The sequence below is a fragment of the Narcine bancroftii genome, chromosome 2 (assembly GCF_036971445.1).
Source record: "Narcine bancroftii isolate sNarBan1 chromosome 2, sNarBan1.hap1, whole genome shotgun sequence".
Taxonomy (NCBI): Eukaryota; Metazoa; Chordata; class Chondrichthyes; order Torpediniformes; family Narcinidae; genus Narcine; species Narcine bancroftii.
Genome location: NC_091470.1, coordinates 105,781,316 through 105,803,063, shown reverse-complemented (window position 1 = coordinate 105,803,063; position 21,748 = coordinate 105,781,316). Strand labels below are relative to the sequence as shown.

Here is a 21,748-nt window from a genome sequence, read left to right as displayed (position 1 = left end):
TGAGAGAGACAGAGAGAGAGAGACAGAGAGAGAGAGACAGAGAGAGAGACAGAGAGAGAGACAGAGAGAGAGAGACAGAGAGAGAGAGACAGAGAGAGAGAGACAGAGAGAGAGAGACAGAGAGAGAGAGACAGAGAGAGAGAGACAGAGAGAGAGAGACAGAGAGAGAGAGACAGAGAGAGAGAGGACAGAGAGAGAGAGACAGAGAGAGAGAGACAGAGAGAGACAGAGAGAGAGAGACAGAGAGAGAGAGACAGAGAGAGAGAGACAGAGAGAGAGAGACAGAGAGAGAGAGACAGAGAGAGAGAGACAGAGAGAGAGAGACAGAGAGAGAGAGACAGAGAGAGAGAGACAGAGAGAGAGAGAGACAGAGAGAGAGAGACAGAGAGAGAGAGACAGAGAGAGAGAGACAGAGAGAGAGAGACAGAGAGAGAGAGACAGAGAGAGAGAGACAGAGAGAGAGAGACAGAGAGAGAGAGACAGAGAGAGAGAGACAGAGAGAGAGAGACAGAGAGAGAGACAGACAGAGAGACAGACAGAGAGACAGAACAGACAGAGAGACAGACAGAGAGACAGACAGAGAGACAGACAGAGAGACAGACAGAGAGACAGACAGAGAGACAGACAGAGAGACAGACAGAGAGACAGACAGAGAGACAGACAGAGAGACAGACAGAGAGACAGACAGAGAGACAGACAGAGAGACAGACAGAGAGACAGACAGAGAGACAGACAGAGAGACTGGGAGGGGTCCAACTGAAAACTGGAGGTCGATGTTGAAGCCATCTGGTTTGTGGGTCTCCAATATTAGGTGTTGTTCCTTCAATTTGGGGGTCCCCTCTGTTTGGCAGTGCGTGAGGCCATGGAGAGGCATGTTGGTGTGGGAATGGGGTGTGGAATTGAAATGGGTGGCTGCTGGGAGATCCCCGCTATTGGCAGTGTTCAGAGCTAAGGTGCTCAACTAAACGAGCTGTCTGTGTCTAGTCTCTCCAATGTAGAGGAGTCCATGACGGGAGCGCCCAGATTCCGTAGGAGGTTCACTGGGAAGAACTGTTTGGAGCCTTGAGTGGTGATGAGGGAGGAGATGTAGGCTCAGACTCGTGTGGCATTTCTGATGGTCACAGGGGTAGGTACTGAGGGGGTGATTAGTGGGAAGAGACGAGTGCACGAGAGAGTCGCGGAGGGGGCGGTCCCTGCAGAAAGTGGGAAGGGGAAGTTGTATCTGGAGCTGGGATAACGTAGTAGGTGGCAGAAATGGCAGAGTTTGGTGCATAATGTTGGATGTGGAGCCTGATGGGGTGGTAGATGATGACAAGGGAATCCTATCCTTGTTCTGCCTTGGGGCGGAGGAGGTCAGGGCAGATGCGTGGAAAGTAGTGGAGATGCCAGAGGGGAAGCCATCTCAGATGTTCTGAAATGGAAAGCCTCATCCTGGGAGCAGATACGAGGTGGAGGAATTGAGAGAAAGAAATAGAATCCTTATGTGGGGCAGAGCGTGGTCGAGGTAACTCTGGAAGCCGATGGGTTTATAGAAAATGTCTGCGGAGAGTTTGTCAGCCAAAATGCAGAGAAACCGAGGAAATAGGAGAGTGTTGTTCGAGATGGACAAGTGAATCGTGGTCGAGGTAACTCTGGAAGCTGGTGGGTTTATAGAAAATGTCTGTGGAGAGTTTGTCAGCCAAGATGCAGAGAAACCGAGTAAAGGGAGAGTGTTGTTCGAGATGAACCAAGTGAATTTGACGTCAGAGAGGAAATTGGCAGCCAAGTCGAGCTCATCACGGTGCAGGAGGCAGCAACAAAGTGAATATCGTGGAGGAAGAGTTGAGGGGCCTTGCCTGTGTAGGCCTCTAGCATGGATTGCTCTATGCAGCCAACAAAAAGGCAGGCGTCGCTGGGGCCCTTTGACTTGGAGAAAGTGGGACGCGTCAAAGGAGAAGTTATTGAGGGTGAGGACCAGTTTTGTCAGTCTGAGGAGGGTGGTGGAGGTGGGGGACAGGTTGGATCTATTGTCAAGAAAGAAATGAGGGCTTTGTGACCTCTTGGTATGGGAGAAGCAGGGTGTAGTGATTGGATGGCATAGATGAGGCAGACGAGTTTAGGGAACTGGAAGTTGCTGAAGTGAGGAGAGTATGTCAGGTATTGCAGATGTAGATGGGAAGGGACCAGACTAGGGCAGGAAAAATACAGTCGAGGTATGAGGTGCTAACAAGTGCAGGTCCTTTCCATCCCAACCTCCAGTGAACATGCAGCTTTAAAAATGAAGGGTCTGTCACTTGTAGTGAGGAGCATGGTCCTGTGTCTGAGAAATGCTTTGATTTATATTTATATAAATAAAAATAAAAACACACACACACACCCCCCCCCCCCCCCGGCAAAAGTTGAGGTGGCGTCGTTAGCACAGTGCTATTGTCTATAAGGAGTTTGCACGTTCTCCTCTAATCTGTGTGGGTTTCCTCAAGGAGCTCCAGTTTTCTCCCATGTTGCAGAGATAAACAGAGTATTTGGTGTTAATCGGCCACCCAGCACATGCTCTGTTCTTGCTGCCACCATCAGGAAAGAGGTATCAGTGCCCCAGGACTTATACCCCCAGGTTAAGGAACAACTGCTCCCCCTCCACCATCAGACTCCTCAAAAACAAACTCAATCAGGGACTAATTTAAGGACTCGCACTTTGTACATTATTTATTACTGAATATTTATTTTCTGTATTGCAGTCAGTTTGTTTCCATTTCTTTCTTAGTTTCCATTTCTCTTTTGTAAACATAGCTTGGGTACAGTTTTTTTTTGCACTACTGATAAGTAGAAATTCTGCCTGGCCCACGTGAAGAAGAATCTCGGGGTTGTATGTTGCCTGACGATAAATTTGACCTTTGGATGTATTTGGGCAGTGTGGGCTCGTGGGCCGGAAGGGTCTGTGACCATGCCATGTCTCTCCGAGATGGCACACAAATGTGCACATAGGAACAAGCTTGCACGGAGGCGCAGTGTCCTGGGGAGACGTAGGACGCCATGCGAACGGCCGTGCAAGATTAATGCAGAGCTCCTGCAGAGTTCCACCTGCTGACTCCATGCTGCTCTGCAGACCTCTCCAGACAAAGCCGTCTACAGTCCCTGCAGGGAGCATTCTTCCCCCTCAGCCTGGAGTAAATGGTCTCCAGACTCCTGCCAACAGTTGTTAAAAAGGAGCATCTCATCCGCTCCACTCCCTCGAACTTCTTCCCTCATCCCCGTTTGAGGAAAGGAGGAAAAAATCAAAATTCCAAGTCACTTGAATGCTCAGTTATTCAAAAATTAATCCCAGGGTAAGATGTCAAAGGCTTAAGATTCAAGGTTATTTTACTGTCGTGTAAATAAAACCAAAAATATGATATTACATGAAATGCCCTTTTATCTACCTTTAGACAGACAAAGATTTGCTATCAGCAGAAAGGTCCTGGTGCCCCTTACAGTCAGAGAATGAGAAGCAAAGGAGAGTCTTCCCCTCCCCCCACCACCCCCTTCCCTCCGCCAGAGTCACTGTGTCCACGCATTTGTCTGCAGCTACACCGATCCCATTGGCAACCCGAACCTCCTGATGTGATCAGGAAGCCCCCAGCGCCCTTTTGCATCCCGGTTCCGATACCTGGTACCCCTTCCGCCGTTCTTCAGAGTCCACAGCCCATTGTGAGTCACGTGACCGCAACTTGAGTGGGTTCCTCGCCTCGAGTCGCCTGTGGGTTCTTCAGCCTCTGAGCCCCTTGCTGGTCCGCTGCTGTGGTTACCATTCGCCATGGGTTGTCTCCTCCCAAATGGCGGAGTGGGGGGGTAATCTCCCTGTTTTCTGCGCGAGTTCTCCTGGAGGCTGCAACTCCACACGGTCGCTGCTGATCATAAGCGGCAGGATCTTGGGCCCCGACTCTGCGGATGCAGGATTTTAAAATAAATCACTGTTGGCTACTTTAACAGGCCGTTTAAAACCTAAACAGAGCTGACAGTAGTTGGACTAGGGGGTTTGACCCCAAGGGGGAGCTCTATGTCTCTGCTCCCTGCTCTCCATAGGTCCACACTAGCGGCGGATCTGCCATTTTTCTTGGCCATTTACCAACCGCTTCGTCTGTATCAGTCTGCTTCTTTTCAAGTTCAAATTTATTGGCCGAGAACAAGCATGACAACACAAATGACCCTGAGATTCTTTTTTTTCTGCTGATACCTGTAACTGTATCCAATTAATACCTTCTGTCTGTTGGTCTGTACCCTCCCCCACCTCGCCCTTTAGAACCACAGAACGCTACCGCACAGGCCATTCGTCCCTTCTAGTCTGTGCTGACCATTATTCCGCTAGTCCCATTGACCTGCTCCCATTCCCTAACCCTCCAGACCTTTCCCATCCATGTATCTGTCCAATTGATTCTTAAAACATACGATTGAGCCCACATTCACCATGTCAGATGGCAGCTCACTCCACACTCCACCACTCTCTGAGTGAAGAATGTCCCCCTAATGTTTTCCCCTAAAGGTTTTCCCCTGGCCTCCCAAATTTGTCTCCCCCAACTGAAGTGGAAAATGGTTAATTCAGGCACTGCTTGCTTTTTGCTCATACCTTGAAAAAGGCTCAGGCCAAAAGGTTGGATGCTTTGAGACTGGCTGAGTTCCTCCAGCATTTGTGTTTTTACTGTAAACTCAGCAAACTGCAAATGTGGATTTCAGTCTATTGTATAATGAGCAGTTGAGCCCTTGATTGAGTCTCAAATTGAATATAATTCTCCCTATAGTCAGAGTCTGATGGTTGAGTGGCAGTAATTATTCCTGACCTGGTGGTCTGAGTCCTGTGGCACCTGTTCCCTCCTTCATGATGGCATCAGTGGGAACCGAGCGTGTCCTGGGTGGTGTAGATCAGTCACGTACCCACGTGAGTCGAGAATAGGGCCACTCGCTGCTGATAACTCATCTGGGGTGACACGTGAGAAATGTGACGCGCGGGCCGGAACGGGGAGTTCAAACAGCGCGGGGTCTGGGGAGGAGAAGTAGCTGGCTGTTAAAAGAATAATAAAATACCGACGCCATTTTCTTGTCCTGAAGAACGGTGAGTGTGTTCGTTTCAATAGTTTGCGCAGCACCTATCTGGCTGTCACTACAGATCCTTGATGATCACTGCTGCCCTCCGACAGCAGCGCTCCCTGTAGATGATGGTGGGGAGGGTTTTGCCTGTGATATCCTGAGTTTGCAGGGCTTTCCGCTCAAGGATATTGGTGTTCCCGCACCAGACCGTGATGCAGCCGGTCAACACACTCTCCACCGTGCACTTGCAGAAGTTTAAAATAAAAGTACAGTGCTGTAGTAACTCTGAAGGTCACACAGCGTAGAGGAGAACTTCTTCAAGGTAGGCATTCGCCCCCACCTCTGAAGAGATTTTGATTTCTGCAGTAGAATGAAGTTTCTCCAGCATTGTGTTTTTACTTCAACCGCAGAGTCTGCAGACTTGCAGACGTTTGCCATGGTTTCTAATGTCAAATAGAACCTCTGCGGACTCCGGAGGGAAGTAGCGGCACTGATGTGCTTTCTTCATAATTTAACGGTGCAGAGCCCCCCCACAACTTTGCTCCGAACGTCTTGTGGTGAGCCCAGAGTATACCCAGTCCATTAAGGTGTTGCTCTAAAGGTTCTGCCTGCTCGACGCCCTTCTGCACCCATTCTCTGCTGACTGGTTTTGTTTGGTTCCCCTTGCAGATCACCAGAAGCTGGAGAGGGAAGCTCGGATCTGTCGGCTGCTGAAGCACTCCAATATCGGTGAGTAGATCGCCCGGGATCTTATAGGCGAGAGAGTGGTGGCCACTTCACCCTGTTGCTCTGTGACTTGCCTCCGTTAGAGCTGAACCATGTGCCGCGTTGTGGGCATCTCTGTCCAGTGGTGTCCATGTGGCCCAGAATGCGGAACCAGAATTTATTGTCAGGAACATGTCACGAAATTCACTGTTTTGTGGCAATGTCACGGTGCAAATATTGCTATAAAATTACATTTAAAATGAATAAATTAGAGCAAAAAAAGTGGGGTCTTGTCTGTGGTTCATTGTCCTGATGGCACTGTGCCACTGAGTACTCATCTTCAGGCTCCTATACCTCCATCCTGATGGTAGCAGAGTGAAGAGGGCATGGCCTGGGTGGTGAGGATAGAGGCTGCTTTCTTAAGACAGCACCTCATGAAGGTGTCCTCGATGGAGTGATGTCACAGGCTGAGTTAACAACCCTCTGGAGTTTTCTCCTGTCCTGTGCATTGGTGCCTCCATACCAGCCAGTGATGCTCTCCACAGTACACCTGTAGACATTTGCAAGAGTCATTAGTGGCATACCGCATCTCCTCAAACTCCTCACGAAGTATGGCCACTGGCAGGCCTTCTTCGTGATGGCGTCGATGTGTAGGCCCAAGGACAGATCCTCGGAAGAACCCAGGAGCTCGAAGCTCTTAGCCCTTTCCACTGCTGGTCCCTGATTCCCCCTTCCCGAAGTCCACAATCACCTCTTTAGTTTTGCAAATGATGAGTGCAAGGTTGTTGTTGTGGCATCACTGGACCAGCTGATCTCTCTCCCTCCGTCAGCACCCAAGATGAAGTCTGACTGAGGCTGACGTGTTTGTAATTCACTCCTTTGAGACAGATCCAAGGGATCATGGCACAGTTTGAGTAATTAGTAACATACCTGATGCTTTTGGTGAGCGATGAATTATCTGATTTTGTCTTGCTTGTTGGGTTCCCACTGACGATAAAATGCTCAGATGTTAGTTTATTGACTCGAGTTCAGGAGATCTAATTTCTTTACCTGGAAACCAATGGTTTTGCACGCTCAGTTAATTGACGTACAGTCCTTTGTAACCCAGCAGCATCTGTGTGATAGCATGTGCCCTCTCCTTTCCAAACCTGGACCCACCCACTCCTTCAACTCTCCTTCCACTATAGTAGGTAATGCTATTACATCGCCAGTGACCCGGGCACGATTCCAGCGCTGCCTGCAGGGAGTTTCCACGTGGTGGGGGTCCTTGAGGATAGAGGCTGCCTTTTTAAGATGCTGCCCTCGATTGAGTGATGTGCTCTGAGAGGCTCGGAGGGTGAGAGTGAGCAGTTCCTTGGGTCGTTCAGTATTCTCACTGCCCGTGGGAAGAAGCTGTTCCTCAGCCTGCTGGTGCTGGCCCTGATCCTCCTGGATCTCTTCCCTGACTGGAGCAGCTGAAAGATCCTGTGTGGGGGGTGGATGGAGTCCTCCATGATTGCCGATGGAATTTACGCCCAACAAACACAGGGAAAAGATCAACAAAAAGCCTGCAGATGCTGGAAAGCTGGACAGTATACAAAGTGCTGGAAAACTCAGCATCCGGGGGAGCAAGAGTCAAGAGCTTGGAAGCCCACCCGAAACCTCAACTGCCGATTGCTTTCCACAGATGTTGCTAGACCTACTGAGTTCCTCTAGCAGGATTGTTATGCGGACGTGTTACTTGGGAGGCTTCTTAAATAACTTAGAGATGCAAGATTTAAATAACAGAAGAGACTTTACTTACTGATGCTTTCCACCATCTCAGGAAACTGTTCACACACACTCATATACATATACATACATCCCACTGTGGTGCACTATAGTTACTACAGCGAGATGGGTGTATTCTTATGCGGTTACAAAATAGTTCACATTATCCTGACGATATAAAAAAGGATGATGCATTTTGGGAAGTCAGATCACATGTGCAATAAATGGGAGGGTGCTAAGGGTTGTCGGTGAACAGGGGGAGCTTGAGGTTCAAGTACATCTACCTTGACAGATACATAGGATGGTGAAGAAGGTTTGTGGCATCTTTCACTGGGAACAGAAGATGAGTTATTTAGAAAACACAGGTTGGACCATGCTTGGAGTACTGTGTGCAGTTGGAGTTTCCACTGTATAAGAAGGAGCGACATGGTTAGCGTAGGGATTAGATCACCCCGTTACAGCACCAGCGACCGAGTTTAAATCTGGCTCTGGGTGTAAAGAGTATGTATGTTCTCCCCACGCCTGTGTGGGTTTTCTTCCGGTTTCCTCCCATCCTTCAAAACGAACGAAGAGGTTGAAGGTTAATTGGGCGACACGAGCTCGTGGGCCGGAAGGGACAGTAATTATGCTGTATGTCTAAATTTATAATTGAATTAAAACAACTGCACTGGAAATTGTTGTCCCTTAAGCAGGGGAGGCTGAAGTAACCTGACAGTGGGTACCCCAGTTGGCGTAGCGATTAGCGCTTTGCTTGCGATCGGGACTGGGGTTCGAATCCCATGCTGCCTGTAAGGAATTTGTACGTTCTCTCTGTGTCTGCATGGGTTTTCCTCAGAGGGAGGGGGGGTGGTGTAGGTTATTTAGGTGTAATTGGGCAGCAAGGGTTCGTGTGCCAAGAGGGCTGCATGTCTAAAGTTTAAAACGTTCCAAGAGACCCAGGTGGGTTAGACATTCAGAATCCTCTTGCAAATGTAGGGGAATTAAAATGAAGGAGGCCACAGAGTTAAAATGGGAGGATGTTTTAAATGGATCTGATGGGTAGGTTTTATTCATACCACGTGGCTCATTATCTGGAACAGTCCCAGGAGGAAAGTTGAGATATCAGAAAGCAGTGGGTTCCAGCCAGACTGCAGAGATGTCAGATGCCAGTATGGAGGGGATGCTACACAGTCACTGCTGCCAGACTTCAGACTTGTTCCTTCTGTTCTCTTGGAGAAACTCATTCCCAGTTCCCAGCGTATACCTTGGGATCAGAATTTATTGTTGTGAACGTGTCACGAAACTCGTTGTTTTGCAGCAGTATCTCTGGGCAAACGTTCCTAGAAACCATCTGACAACAATATATAACAGTGCAAGAGAAAAGTCAAAGTCAGGCAGTGTCTGGGGTTCATTACCCATTCGGGAATCTGATGGCGGAGGGGAAGAAGCCGTCCTCGTGCCGTTGAGTGTTCGTCTTTAGGCAGAGTAAAGAGGGCATGGCCTGGGGGTGGGGGGGGGGGGGGGGTCCTTGAGCATAGAGGCTGCTTTCTTAAGATGCTGCCCCTTGTAGTTGTCCTTGATGGAATGAAGACTGGTGCCCGTGATGTTGCAGGCCAAGTTAACAGCCTTTTTAATGGAGTTGGAGTTATTGCTCTACCTATCTTTTTTTTGAGAGCAATACAGAATGTTAGCAGGCCCTTCCAGCCCACAAGTTCCCCAAATACACCCATGTGACCAAGTAAAGGACAGATTACCAGTCATTTTCTGCATCCTGTCTTCTGAGGCTGTGTTTGAGGCATTTAAACCGATATTGGTAAAGGCAAGGCACAGAGCTTATGCATGCAGATAGCGTCGGGGTAGGTGGGCAGACAAGATCACATGGACGTGGTGGGCTTTCTGTGATGTCCAACCCTGATTCTGTGACTGTGTTTGGCTCCAGGTTTGAAAAAGGGAACGTGGAAGGTAGAGAGGTCCACAATCTGATGTGTCGTCTGTTTCATTTCTTTCTTCCTCTCACACTATCATTTAGTGTTGCACTCCCTTGGGACCCCCCCCCCTTCATCCATTCCCATTAACCTCCCCCTCGGTGCCCATCCTGGTGACCGCAGGAAGTGCCACACTTGCACCCACACCTCCTCCCTACCCTCCCCACATTTGGTGGCCCTCTACTGCATCCGGTTCTCCCTTTGTGGTCTCCTCTCCGTCGGAGAGACAAGGCGCAGGCTAGGTGATTGTTTCCTTGAGCGCATCGGCTACAATAATGACACATCCCAGTGGCCAACTCTACACACCCCATTCCCACACCAACATGTCTGTCCATGGCCTCATGCACTGCCAAACTGAGGCTCCTTGCAAATTGGAGGATTTACACCTTGTATTCCATCTCACTAGTCTCCAACTGATGGTGTCAATGTCAACTATGCCATTTTCCATTAACCCCCTCCCCTTGGTCTCTCTCTTTCCCTATCCCACTCTCTCTTCCTCCAGCTTTCTTCCCTCTTCTTCCCTCCTTTGCCCTCTGCCCCTGTCACTTCTGCATCTTCTACCCTCCCACCTATGACCCTTTACCTGTTAGCCTGTGCCCTTCCCCTGCCCTTCCACCCTGTGCTCCTCCCCTTGCCTTCCCACCTCCTCCTTCCCCTTCTCTCCCCCACGTGCCTACCCGATTTTTTTTACACATTAGAGACGAAGGGCTCGGGCCCGAAACAATGATTGCTTTTGTTTTTCATTTCCTGTGGATACAACGTGGCCAGCTGAGTTTCTCCAGCACTTTTGCATCCTGCGCTCGACGCCAGCTCTCGCGGACATGTTTGTTTAACCCCATTTGTTGTACTGTGTTTTACGAAAGCCTGCAGACGTGATTTAAGTAAAGCGGAAATGTTAGAGGAGCTCAGCCAGTCTCGCGGCATCCGTAGGAGGTAAAAGATATATTACCGACGTTTTGGGCCTGAGCCCTTCGAGAAGGTGTAAGCAAAAATATAGGGAGGTGTCTCAATAAAGACAAACAAACAAAAGGTGTTAATTAGATTTAAGAGGAAAAATAAGAATTGATTTTGGCTCTGTGAAAGCAGAGGGGGGAAAAGGAAGAGAGAGAGAGAAAACAAGAGGAAAAGAGATGGGGACAAAGATGAAGGGGGGATGTATTTTAATGGAAACCGGAGAATTTGATGTTAATGCCGTCAGGTTGGAGAGTGCCCAGACGCTAGAGGAGGTGTTGTTCCTCCAATTGATCACCCGCAAGTTACCTCCTCAGGACGTGGGGAGACTGGCTGAGTTCCTCCGGCATTTCTGAGTGGTTTTTTTTTCCCCTCAACTTGCTGCTCTCCCTGCCTGAGCAGGGATTACGGGTATCTATCAAAGAATGCCACAGCTGCTTTATGACCAGAGCTGAAATTTCCCGGTGGATGATAACTCGGAACAAGACCGCTGGTCTATTTCCCTCCCCATCTTCTGCCATTTCATGGGTTCAATGCGCGTGTCTAGCTCACAACAGAAAAGAGGGGTGACCAAAGTACATCGGCTTCGCTGTGAAACACACCCATTTAATGTGTGGGCTTTTTTTTGTCATTAGAATTGTATCTCCTGTGGCAGAGGATGCTGGTGATGATATTTGAAGTTGCTCATTACAGGTGTGAAAGGTTCCTGATGTTTGGAGCCCTTAATAACACTGAAGGCATAGTATTTAAATAACCCACACTTGCGAGTTTCTATTGCTGCACTTGTTCGTCTGACAGCAGCTCGCCCACACAGATCTTGAAGGAACAAAACATAAAACCCACAAGATAATTCCTTCCAGAATTTTCCACTCATTTCATTCTGGGGTTTGATTAATGGCACGCCAGAGCGCTCAGCAGAATCTGATGGTGTCACATGCCTCATCAGGGCAACACGGTTAGTGTTGGGTGGCACAGCCAGTATGAATTTACTTGCCTGGATAGATTTCAGATTCATTGTCCGAGTACATACATGACATCATATCTAACCCTGAGATTCGTTGACCTGTGGGCGAGGCAGAATTACCACTTAGTGGTAGAGTGAAAGAAACTGACTCCACGTGCACGTGTAAACAAATAAATGTAAACTGAGCAATACAGAGAGAGAGAAAAAAAAAATCAATAAAGTACAAGAGTTCTTAAACGAGTCCCTGATTGAGTTTGTCATTGTGGAGGGGTAGCAGCTGTTCTTGAACCTGATGGTGCGAGTCTTGTGGCACCTACACCTCTTTCCTGATGGCAGCAGCAAGAACAAAGCGTGTGCTGGGTGGTGCGGATCCTTAATGGTTGCTGCTGCCCTCTGACGACAGTGTTACCTGCAAATTTTCTCAATGGTGGGGAGGATTTTTACCCTTGATGTCCTGGGCTGTGTCCACTACCATTTGGAGGTCTTTATGGTCAGGGGCATTGGTGACCCCCGTACCAGACCATGATGCAGCTGGTCAGCACACTTTCCACCACCCATCTGTAAAAATTGGTGAGCATTGCATGTAGTTTTGGTCACCTAACTACAGGAAGAATATCAATTAGATTGAAAGAGAGCAGAGAAAACTTACTAGAATATTGCCTGGACTTCAGGAACTGAGTTACAGGGAAAGGTTAAACAGTTTATAAGTATGAGAAGGAATTTGATAGATAGATTTAAAATTATGAGAGATCCACACCAAATTGGCTTTTTCCACTGAGGGTAGGTAAGATACAAACTAGAGATGGGTGAAAGGGGAAAAGTTTAGGGGAAACATTCGGGGAAATCTTCTTCATACAGAGAGAGCTGGGAATGTAGGATGAGCTGGCAGCTGAAATGACGAATACGGGCTCAGTTTTGGAGGGGTGTGGACTGCTTTGGACAGGGTACAGCTCACTGAGAATCATAGTTTGGCACGGACTGTGCCTGTATCGTTTCTTTGCTTCTATCTGCAGACTTTCTTGTTCGACTGGAATCTGAAGGTATGCATTTTTAAGCTCACATATCTACTGTCCAACAGAGGGGTGGGGGGGGGTGGTGGTGAAGTGTGCGACTGGGGCTGGGAGCACTGCAAGTATCTCAGCCTGAAAGCATCCTGTGCTGGACCTCTGCAGACTTCCTTCAACTGCAGGCATGGATCAGAGAACCCCCACGCCAGGCCTTAGGATGGAGAGAGTGACTCAGTGACAGGAAGAGGCCAGAGCATTTGAAGCGATGCTTGTTGGCTGAGGGATCTGGACTGTGGGTGGTTGACAGTGGGAGCTGCAGTTTCACTGTTACAACAGTGGCTACACTTCAGAAGAGGTTGTGGGGGTTTCTTTTCAGCGTTGTTAGTTGAGGTTTGACTTTAGGGCAGGCTGCTGGAGAGATGGAGGACTCTTCAAAGAGTTGCTGCCATGTAGTCTAGAGGCAGTCAAGGTTTAGCAATTCATGACACCTTTGGTAGGAAAGCGATGATGTGCTTGTGACATTACACCCTTGCGTCTAGACCAGTCGCTTTCAAACTGCCCCTCCCTAAACTCACATTCCACCTTAAGCCATCAGTGCTCTGTGATTATTAAGGGATAGCTTAAGGTGGGATGTGAGTGGGAAGGGAAGGTTGAGAACCACTGCTCGCGACCCAGTTGCTACTGAAATATTTTGCTTGAGAAAAATTGTCATTGGCCCATTTCCTTTGGAGTTATGAAACCATGCACATAACGAGTCAATTAGGGATGATTAAAACTGGTTTTCAAACCTTTTTCTTTCCATCCACAATCCACCTTAAGCAATCCCTCACTAATCACAGAGCACTTGTCGCATACTTAAGATGGTATATATAGGAGAAAAAACCCAACACCCAACCCCAACCAACCAATTTTCCCTTGCAACCGTTGCAACCGTGTCTGCCTGTCCCGCATCGGACTTGTCAGCCACAAACGAGCCTGCAGCTGACGTGGACATTACCCCTCCATAAATCTTCGTCCGCGAAGCCAAGCCAAAGAAGAAGATATGAGTTTGGTGTGGGGGGTGGGGGGGGAGATTTGAAAACCATTGAGATTCTAGATTGTGTTGGAATGACCTCTGGGCAATCTGGCAGAGTTTTACAGCCGTGCTATTGGGGTCTTTCCCTTTTGCGTGGCCAGCCTCACAGCAACACGAATCATTGACTCAAGGACGAGTCCAAAGTGGGGCTTTGTGAATTGCATGACGTCATTAAACACTTCACTGTCTGAGCAGTGTCAGCAAGGATCCACTTTCCTCCTTTCATTCTGCTTCTTTAATGTTAAAGTTCAAAGGTCAGATATATTATTGGGGGAGGGGGTCCTGCAGATATGTGCATGAGATGATTTGCGTGTGTCACGGCACGTGGAGGAAGTGCATAGGCACGTGAAATTGCAACGTGGCCATTCTGCATCTCAAAATCGCGTGCACACAAAGTTCAAAGCACAGATTTATTGTCAGAGTATATACATGACATCACATGTAACCCCAAGATTCTTTATCCTGTGGGCCAGGCAGAATTTCTACTTATCAGTAGTGCAAACAGTACTCAAGGAAACATGCAAAATAAAGATATCTAAGTAAAATAAAGAAATGTGAACAAACTGTGTTACGAGCCCAGAGGACCCCAAAAACCAGCAGTAATAGAAATTCACCAAAACAAATGGTAAACAAAAGTTGCTTTTAATTTTCTTTAAACATAAAAACAGAATCAAACTTTATTACTATTAACTTAACCCCCTAATTCTAAGCGCGTGTATGCAATGTGTGTACAAGTTCAGAAAAGTCCTTTGATTCACAGTCCAATCTCATTCCTCCATCTTCACTGGTTGCAGGCAATCCTGATACTGTACTCAGAATTTAACATTTATGAACCTTCACCAGGCTCTGGTGCTTAAAGTTAAATGGTTACTGAAGGTTCTTGTTGGTTTCAGAGAGAAATGTGTTGCTTGTTGGACACACACAAATCAAGTTCCTCCAATCAGTCACTTCCATGTCTTGCTGAAGAAACTTGCCCCATCATGATTTTTCCAAATGATAACCTCTTCTGCCAGGTCATCACAGAATTCCTCTTGTTTCCCTTATTTCAGGAGAAACACTTGACTCAGTCATTTCCTCTTGTAAGGACCACAAGGGCTTTGAACAGGCTGAACTCAGAACTCACAACCTGTCTTCAAAATGGGGTTTTCAACAAGCCTGCCAGCTTTCCATTTCAACTACTGCCTGTAGAACAGATCTCTCTCTCTCTCTCTCTCTCTCTCTCTCTCTCTCTCTCTCTCTCTCTCTCTCTCTCTCTCTCTCTCTGAGAGAAGAATCCTGTTTGTTTTTTTCTCTTTCTGCTTGTAAAAACCAAAAACCTCTCCCAAGGCTCCAAACCCACTTTTTGAAAGATCTTATCAGTAATGTGCAAAATAAGAGTTCGTAAATGAGTCTTTGATTGAGTTGGTTGTTTAGGAGTCTAATGGAGGAGGGGTAGCAGCTGGTAATGCGAGTCTTATGGCATCGATACCTCTTTTCTGATGGTAGCAGCGTGTGCTGGGTGCTGTGGCTCATTGACGATTGCTGCTGCTCTCCGATGGCAGCTTTCCCTGTTGATGTTCTCGATGGTGGGGAGGGCTTTGCCTGTGATGCCCAGGACCTTTTTCGGGGAGGGAGGGCGGGGGTATTGGAGCTCCTCAAGTCCAGGCCACGATGAAGCTGGTCAGCTCACTCTCCTGTAAGGTTTTTGATGTCAAAAACTGATGCGGAGATGGGACTGTGTGTACTGGCACAGCCTGAAATTCATCTAGGCACAGGGTCGGGTCAGGGTCAGATCCGGGAACTGGGCACAGGTTTTAGTTATTGTCCGAGGAGCCTTGAGATGAGCCGGATTGTTGGAACAAATGTTATCTTCCTACCTTAAGTTTATTATCAGGCTTCCATTAATTGGTGCTCAGCTACTAGCTTTTTTTAACTATCAAACTGCTTTTGAAACTCTAAACTTAGATCCGATGAGTAATCTGTAATTTCCTGTTGATTGCACTGCCAAATATGTAAACAGTTTGCATTTTCTGGGGCTCCTCTGAGTCATCCTTGTGGATTCTGTTGAGTTTCTGCAGAGATAACATTGCTGGTTTACATGGAGCTAGTGACGCTGCCTCTCTCGGGTTCTTGGGAAAGGGTCCTGGCGAGTCCCTCCAGCTTCTCCTCATAGGTGCTCAGTGACAACTGTCTCCTACCCTCTCCCGGGATATTCCTGGTCGTTCTTGCTCCCCCAATTCTCGCTGACACACACCCTTCTCTCTCTCTGACTTTTGTTCTTCCACACTCACTGTCTCTGTTCCTTAATTTGGCCGCCCTCCCAGATGCACGTCTCTTTCTCTTCACCCTCCCCCTTCTTTTCTCTCTTAACTGTCCCTTGTACCTCTCTTGCTCCCATTCCTCGAGGTCTTCCCTTGTGCACCTGTGTCTTGTTGTCCTCCTCTCTCTGCCTTCCTTTGCACCTCATGCCCTTCTCTCACATTCTTTCCTATGCCCCTCTCTCACACCCTTTCTTGTGCCCCTCTCCCCCTCGTCCCCCATCTTCTACACCTCATAGGCTAGATATCATGAACCAGTCACTCTATTAGCTACTCATATTGCTATCTTTTCCTTTCACCTTCCAACCCTCCCCTGTTTGCTTCCTAAAACTTTCTAGCTCCCTACAAAAGCCTCTTCTCCATCCAGCCGCAGAACTCATTTCTATCCTCACCCTGGGACGTGTCCCTATCTGCTCTCCTTTCAGTGTAAGTGGGTGGTGGAATCTTTTCAACACCCCATGCCTGTAGGATTGTTAGTTGATATGTATAATGTGGAGATGCACTGAAGTTCTTTCTAGTTGTGGCTGTATAAGATGCGTCAGCAATAATAGTCGTGCAAATTAAATTGCCAAAATGTGGCAAGATAAAAAAAAATAAATCTAGAAGGAGGAGTTTAGAAAATAGGACTGTTCTGTATGATTAAAGAATCTGAATTTATTTTCATTTATTTTCGTTCTCACTCGTGGGTGACCTCATGGGCAATTGGGACTGATCAAGGGGAATATGGACAGTAAGGCGATAATCGCTTAAAACTGAGGTTCAGGTGACAGGCCGACGAGGCTCTGTGATTCTCCACCCCTGAGACTCGAGGGCACGTCATCATTCAAAGTTTTTCCAAAGTTGGGATTTATTGTCGCGAACCTGTTCGTGAAATTCATTCCTTTGCGACAGCATAAAGCCCTCCAAACGGCAGCCCAGGATGTCGCAAGCCAACCCTCCCCGCTATTGAGTACATCTTTATCTAAACCAATGGTGGAAGCAATCAGGAGATCAAGCAGCAACTCTGCTGGGAGAAACAGCGAATGGTTCTAGTTGAGGCCCTTCTGCGAGAACAGTACTTACTTAATCTGTCATCTTTTTTTAAATTTTTTATTTTTCACACCATAAATCACATTAGCCATGATATACACTATTTCTTTTTCACACATATACAGTGACTTTTTCTCCCCCCCCCCCTCCTCCCAAACCACCCCCCCACCCCCCCCCCCCCTCTCATCCATTTTAGGTATACAATCTAGGTTGCATTAAGCCAGTCAGACAATGTTGTCATTCAACAAAATTACACCAGAAATTCTACTGAGTCCATTCTTTTCTTTCCTTCTCCTTCCATCAACTTAGGTACTGTTTGTCCCCGGTAGGTTTTCGCTATTGTATTTAATGTAAGGCTCCTATACTTGCTCGAATATTTCAATATTATTTCTTAACCTATCTGTTATTTTTTCTAATGGAATACATTTATTCATTTAAATTTAGTAGTTTCTTCCTTTTAATTTGGTTATGTATTCCATTAATATTTAAAGACATATAGTTCAGCGTAGCCCTTTTATATTTTGTTTATCTTCTCTTTCCGTTTTTCCATCATTACCTTTCCTCCTTTTCCATTTCTGTTTTCTTATTTTCAACTCTTTATAAGACAACATTCCTACAACATCCAACATTTTCCTTATTCTCCTATTTCTATCTTATTTATCCCCAATCTCCCCTTCACCTCCTGAGTTGTCCTTTATCCCTTGTCGGACAACCACATCTCCCCTCTCCATTTGGATTTGCGAATCCACTCGCAAGCGTCAACTGATTTTGCAGTGACCGCTATTTCCCCCCACCCCGCCTCCCCCAGAAAAGATTTCACTTTTCATATGTCACAAAGGTCACTCTTTTAATTCCCTCCTTATTCTCTCTATTCCATTACCTTCCCTTATTAATTCTTGTCTATACTATCTATATTTTCCTCTAAGTACAGATACATTCATGTATGCTCATTGTCTCTATTCACTCTTATACCTCTTTACCCGCATACATATCAATCGTGATCATTTTTACTCTCGTTACCCGTCTTCATCCCTCAGTCCATTTTTGTCTTTACCCACATACATATCAATGGTGATCATTTTAACTCTCATTACCCGTCTTCCTCCCTCAGTCTATTTTTGTAATTGTTCTGCAAATTTTCGTGCTTCTTCTGGATCCGAGAATAGTCTGTTTTGTTGTCCTGGAATAAATATTTTCAATACCGCTGGATGCTTTAGTATAAATTTATACCCTTTCTTCCATAAAATCGCCTTTGCTGTATTGAACTCTTTTCTCTTCTTTAGGAGTTCAAAACTTATATCTGGATAAATGAAGATTTTTTGCCCTTTATACTCCAGTGGTTTGTTGCCCTCTCTTACTTTTTCCATTGTCTTCTCCAGTACCTTTTCTCTTGTAGTATATCTTAGGAATTTTACTACAATAGATCTTGGTTTTTGTTGTGGTTGTGGTTTAGAGGCCAATACTATATGTGCCCTTTCTATTTCCATTTCATGCTGTAGTTCTGGACATCCTAGGGTCTTAGGGATCCACTCTTTTATAAACTCCCTCATATTCTTGCCTTCTTCATCTTCCTTAAGGCCCACTATCTTTATGTTATTTCTTCTGTTATGGTTTTCCATTGTATCTATTTTTTGAGCTAGTAGTTCTTGTGTCTCTTTAGTTTTTTTATTAGATTTCTCCAATTTCTTTTTTAAGTCTTCTACCTCCATTTCTGCTGCTACTGCCCGCTCTTCCATCTTGTCCATTTTCTTTCCCATTTCTGTTAAGGTCATCTCCATTTTATTTATTTTCTCTTCTGTGTTGTTTATTCTTTTTCTTAAATCCTTAAATTCCTGTGTTTGCCATTCTTTAAATGACTCCATGTATCCTTTAATAAGAGCAAGTATATCCTTTACCTTGCCTTTCTTTTCTTCTTCTATTTCCCTGTACTCTTCCTCTTCCTCTTCTTCTTCCTCTGGGTTGGCCATCTGTTGTTTCTTTGGTGCCCTTTCCTCCTCTTCTTTCTTGTTTCTATTGTCTTCTGTGGTCTCTTCTTGCTGCAGGTGTTCTGCAGCTGTCGTTGCCGGCTGTGGAGATCGACTCCCCAGCTGGTCCCCCCTCCCGTCGGTGTGTTTTTTTTCATTCGCATCGCGCATGCGGTTGCACACTTTTACTCGGCTCTGCGAGCCATTTTTGTAGTCCATTATTTACCGACCTGAGGGAGCGGGTTTCTCTCTCCGCAGCAGGCCTCTTCGGACAGGTAAGGCCTTCACCTTTTTCCTCCTTTGTCTTCTCTTCCTCTCTTCTTACCGTTGCTTTCGATTTTTCTTTTTTTGTCGCCATCTTCTTTCCACCTTTATACTCACTTTTCTGTAACTTTTATTTCTGTGCCTTTGTGTTTTTCTTTGTTTTTCCCGACTTTTCTGGAGAGGGCTGGAGTTCACCGTCCGGCCACTACTCCATCACGTGACTCCTCCCCACTTAATCTGTAATCTTCATGAGCTGTCTTTGCAGAGCAGGCTGAGAAAAATTTTTCATTTGCATTTTCAAGAGTAATAAAAGCTCCTGTCTTGCTCTTCTGCAGAAGCAGGTTGTTAAAGAATTTAGAATCTTGCTTTTTATTTCCAGAGTAATAAAGATTCGAACGAGCACTTCACCACAAGCCAATTCCACCAACCCCCAACCTCACATACCACGGCCAGCACATAATAATCACAGATATAGATAAAGATTAGAATGTAAAATAAATACGTATAAATATTTTGGGAGGATATTCGCTGGAAGGGAGGTCACATTGTTCCTTTGGACCGTCGGACGAATGTTTTAATCGGCAGGGCTTGCGTGGAGTGAAAGGCTCTGCTGAGGAGGAGCGGAAGAGGTTTCTGCGGGGCATTAAGAGGTAACAGGGTAACAACTGGTGTGAGTAAAACACGAAAGACTGCAGACACCATGGTTGAAGTAAGCCTGTATTCTGTTGATTGGGACAGTGCTCCTCCCCCTGCCCCTTCCTTCTCCCCCCTCCGCCATTTTATTTGGGCGCCTGCCCACATTTTCCTCAAGCCTTGATGAAGGGCTCAAGCGTGTGTGATGCATCTTTATCTTTGCTATATTTGACCTGCTAAATTTCTCCAGCGTTGTGTATTCAAGTTTTATAATGATTTGTGTGGACAGCTCCTCCATCCCATCTGATAGCCTTGTCGCCTTCAGGGATGGAACCCCTTATCATTCTGACTCATGGGTAATTGGGACTGATCAAGAGGGGTACAGACAATAAGGGGATAATCACTTAAAACTGAGGCTCAGAGGAGTTTCTCCTCACAGGCTGATGAGGCTCTGTGATTCTCTACCCCTAAGGCTTGAGGCTGCTTCATTGTTCAAAGTATTTCAGAATCAGGATTTATTGTCACGAACGTGTCACAAAATTTGTTGCTTTGCAGCAGCGTCAGAGACCAAATATTGCTACAAATTAACTTTAAAAATAAATAAAGTAGGAGAAAGTGAGGTGGTTCAGTGTGCATTTCAGGGACCTGAAGGCAGCGGAGAAGAAGCTATCCTTGTGCCGCTGGGTCCTCGTCTTCAGGCTCCTTCCTGATGGGGTGAAGAGGCCATGGCCCGGGTGGGCGGGAGTCCTTGAGGCTGCTTTCTTCAGACTGCGCCTCCTGTAGTTGTCCTTGATGGAGTGCAGACTGATGCCCATGATAGCTGAGTTCACAATACTGCAGTTTTTCTTGTCCAGAGCGTTGGCACCTCCATACCTGACGGTGATGCAACCAGCTAGAATGCTGTCCATGGTACACCTGTAGAAATTTGCTAGTCTTTGGTGATGTACCAAACCTCCTGAAACTCCTCCGCGGGCGAGCCTTCTTCGTGATTGCATCGAACGGAGGTGGAGGGGGGGGTTACTTTTTGAAAGACTGGGGAATTGATGAGGAGCTGGCAAAGGAATGGAGACGACGCCGGCGGCAGTTACTGAGTAGAGGGGCAGGCGAGGGGCCACGCAAAGTGCTCATGTCCCATGGAATCTGTTGCAACGGGCAGCTGTAGAGGCTAAGTCCTTGGGTAGATTTAAGGCGGAGGTTGAGAGATCCTTGGTGCATCAGGATGTCAAAGGATATGGAGGGTGTAAACAGGACAAGGGGTCTCTAATTGAATTTGTTCATATAATGGTGGAGGGGTAGCAACTGTTCCAGAGTTTGGTGCATCACGGTCTGGTATGGGGGGACACCAGTGCCCCTGAACATCTTTCTTTCTCTTCTTCTTTGGCTTGGCTTCGCGGACGAAGATTTATGGAGGGGGTAAAATGTCCATGTCAGCTGCTGGCTCGTTTGTGGCTGACAAGTCCGATGCGGGACAGGCAGACACGGTTGCAGGGGAAAATTGGTTGGTTGGGGTTGGGTGTTGGGTTTTTCCTCCTTTGTCTTTTGTCAGTGAGGTGGGCTCTGCGGTCTTCTTCAGAGGAGGTTGCTACCCGCCGAACTGTGAGGCGCCAAGATGCATGGTTTGAGGCGATATCAGCCCACTGGCGGTGGTCAATGTGGCAGGCACCAAGAGATTTCTTAAAGGCAGTCCTTGTACCTCTTCTTTGGTGCACCTCTGTCACGGTGGCCAGTGGAGAGCTCGCCATATAACACGATCTTGGGAAGGCGATGGTCCTCCATTCTGGAGACGTGACCTACCCAGCGCAGTTGGATCTTCAGCAGCGTGGATTCGATGCTGTCGGCCTCTGCCATCTCGAGTACTTCGATGTTAAGGATGAAGTCGCTCCAATGAATGTTGAGGATGGAGCGGAGACAACGCTGGTGGAAGCGTTCTAGGAGCCGTAGGTGATGCCGGTAGAGGACCCATGATTCGGAGCCGAACAGGAGTGTGGGTATGACAACGGCTCTGTATACGCTTATCTTTGTGAGGTTTTTCAGTTGGTTGTTTTTCCAGACTCTTTTGTGTAGTCTTCCAAAGGCGCTATTTGCCTTGGCGAGTCTGTTGTCTATCTC

The 21,748-nt window shown here is 47.0% G+C and overlaps 1 protein-coding gene across 45 annotated transcripts in view; it reads left to right on the top strand.

The window, feature by feature from the left end:
- LOC138754077 (calcium/calmodulin-dependent protein kinase type II subunit beta) overlaps positions 1 to 21,748 on the top strand; it is a 238,450-nt gene that overhangs the window by 49,318 nt on the left and 167,384 nt on the right. For 44 of the 45 annotated variants that reach the window (XM_069917876.1, XM_069917863.1, XM_069917857.1 and 41 more), the window contains one exon: positions 5,707 to 5,766. In XM_069917876.1, coding sequence (XP_069773977.1) covers positions 5,707 to 5,766 — 60 coding nt within the window. Of the gene's footprint in view, positions 1 to 5,706; positions 5,767 to 12,387; positions 12,411 to 21,748 lie in introns of those variants that run through there. The other variant, XM_069917890.1, reaches the window with a different exon arrangement.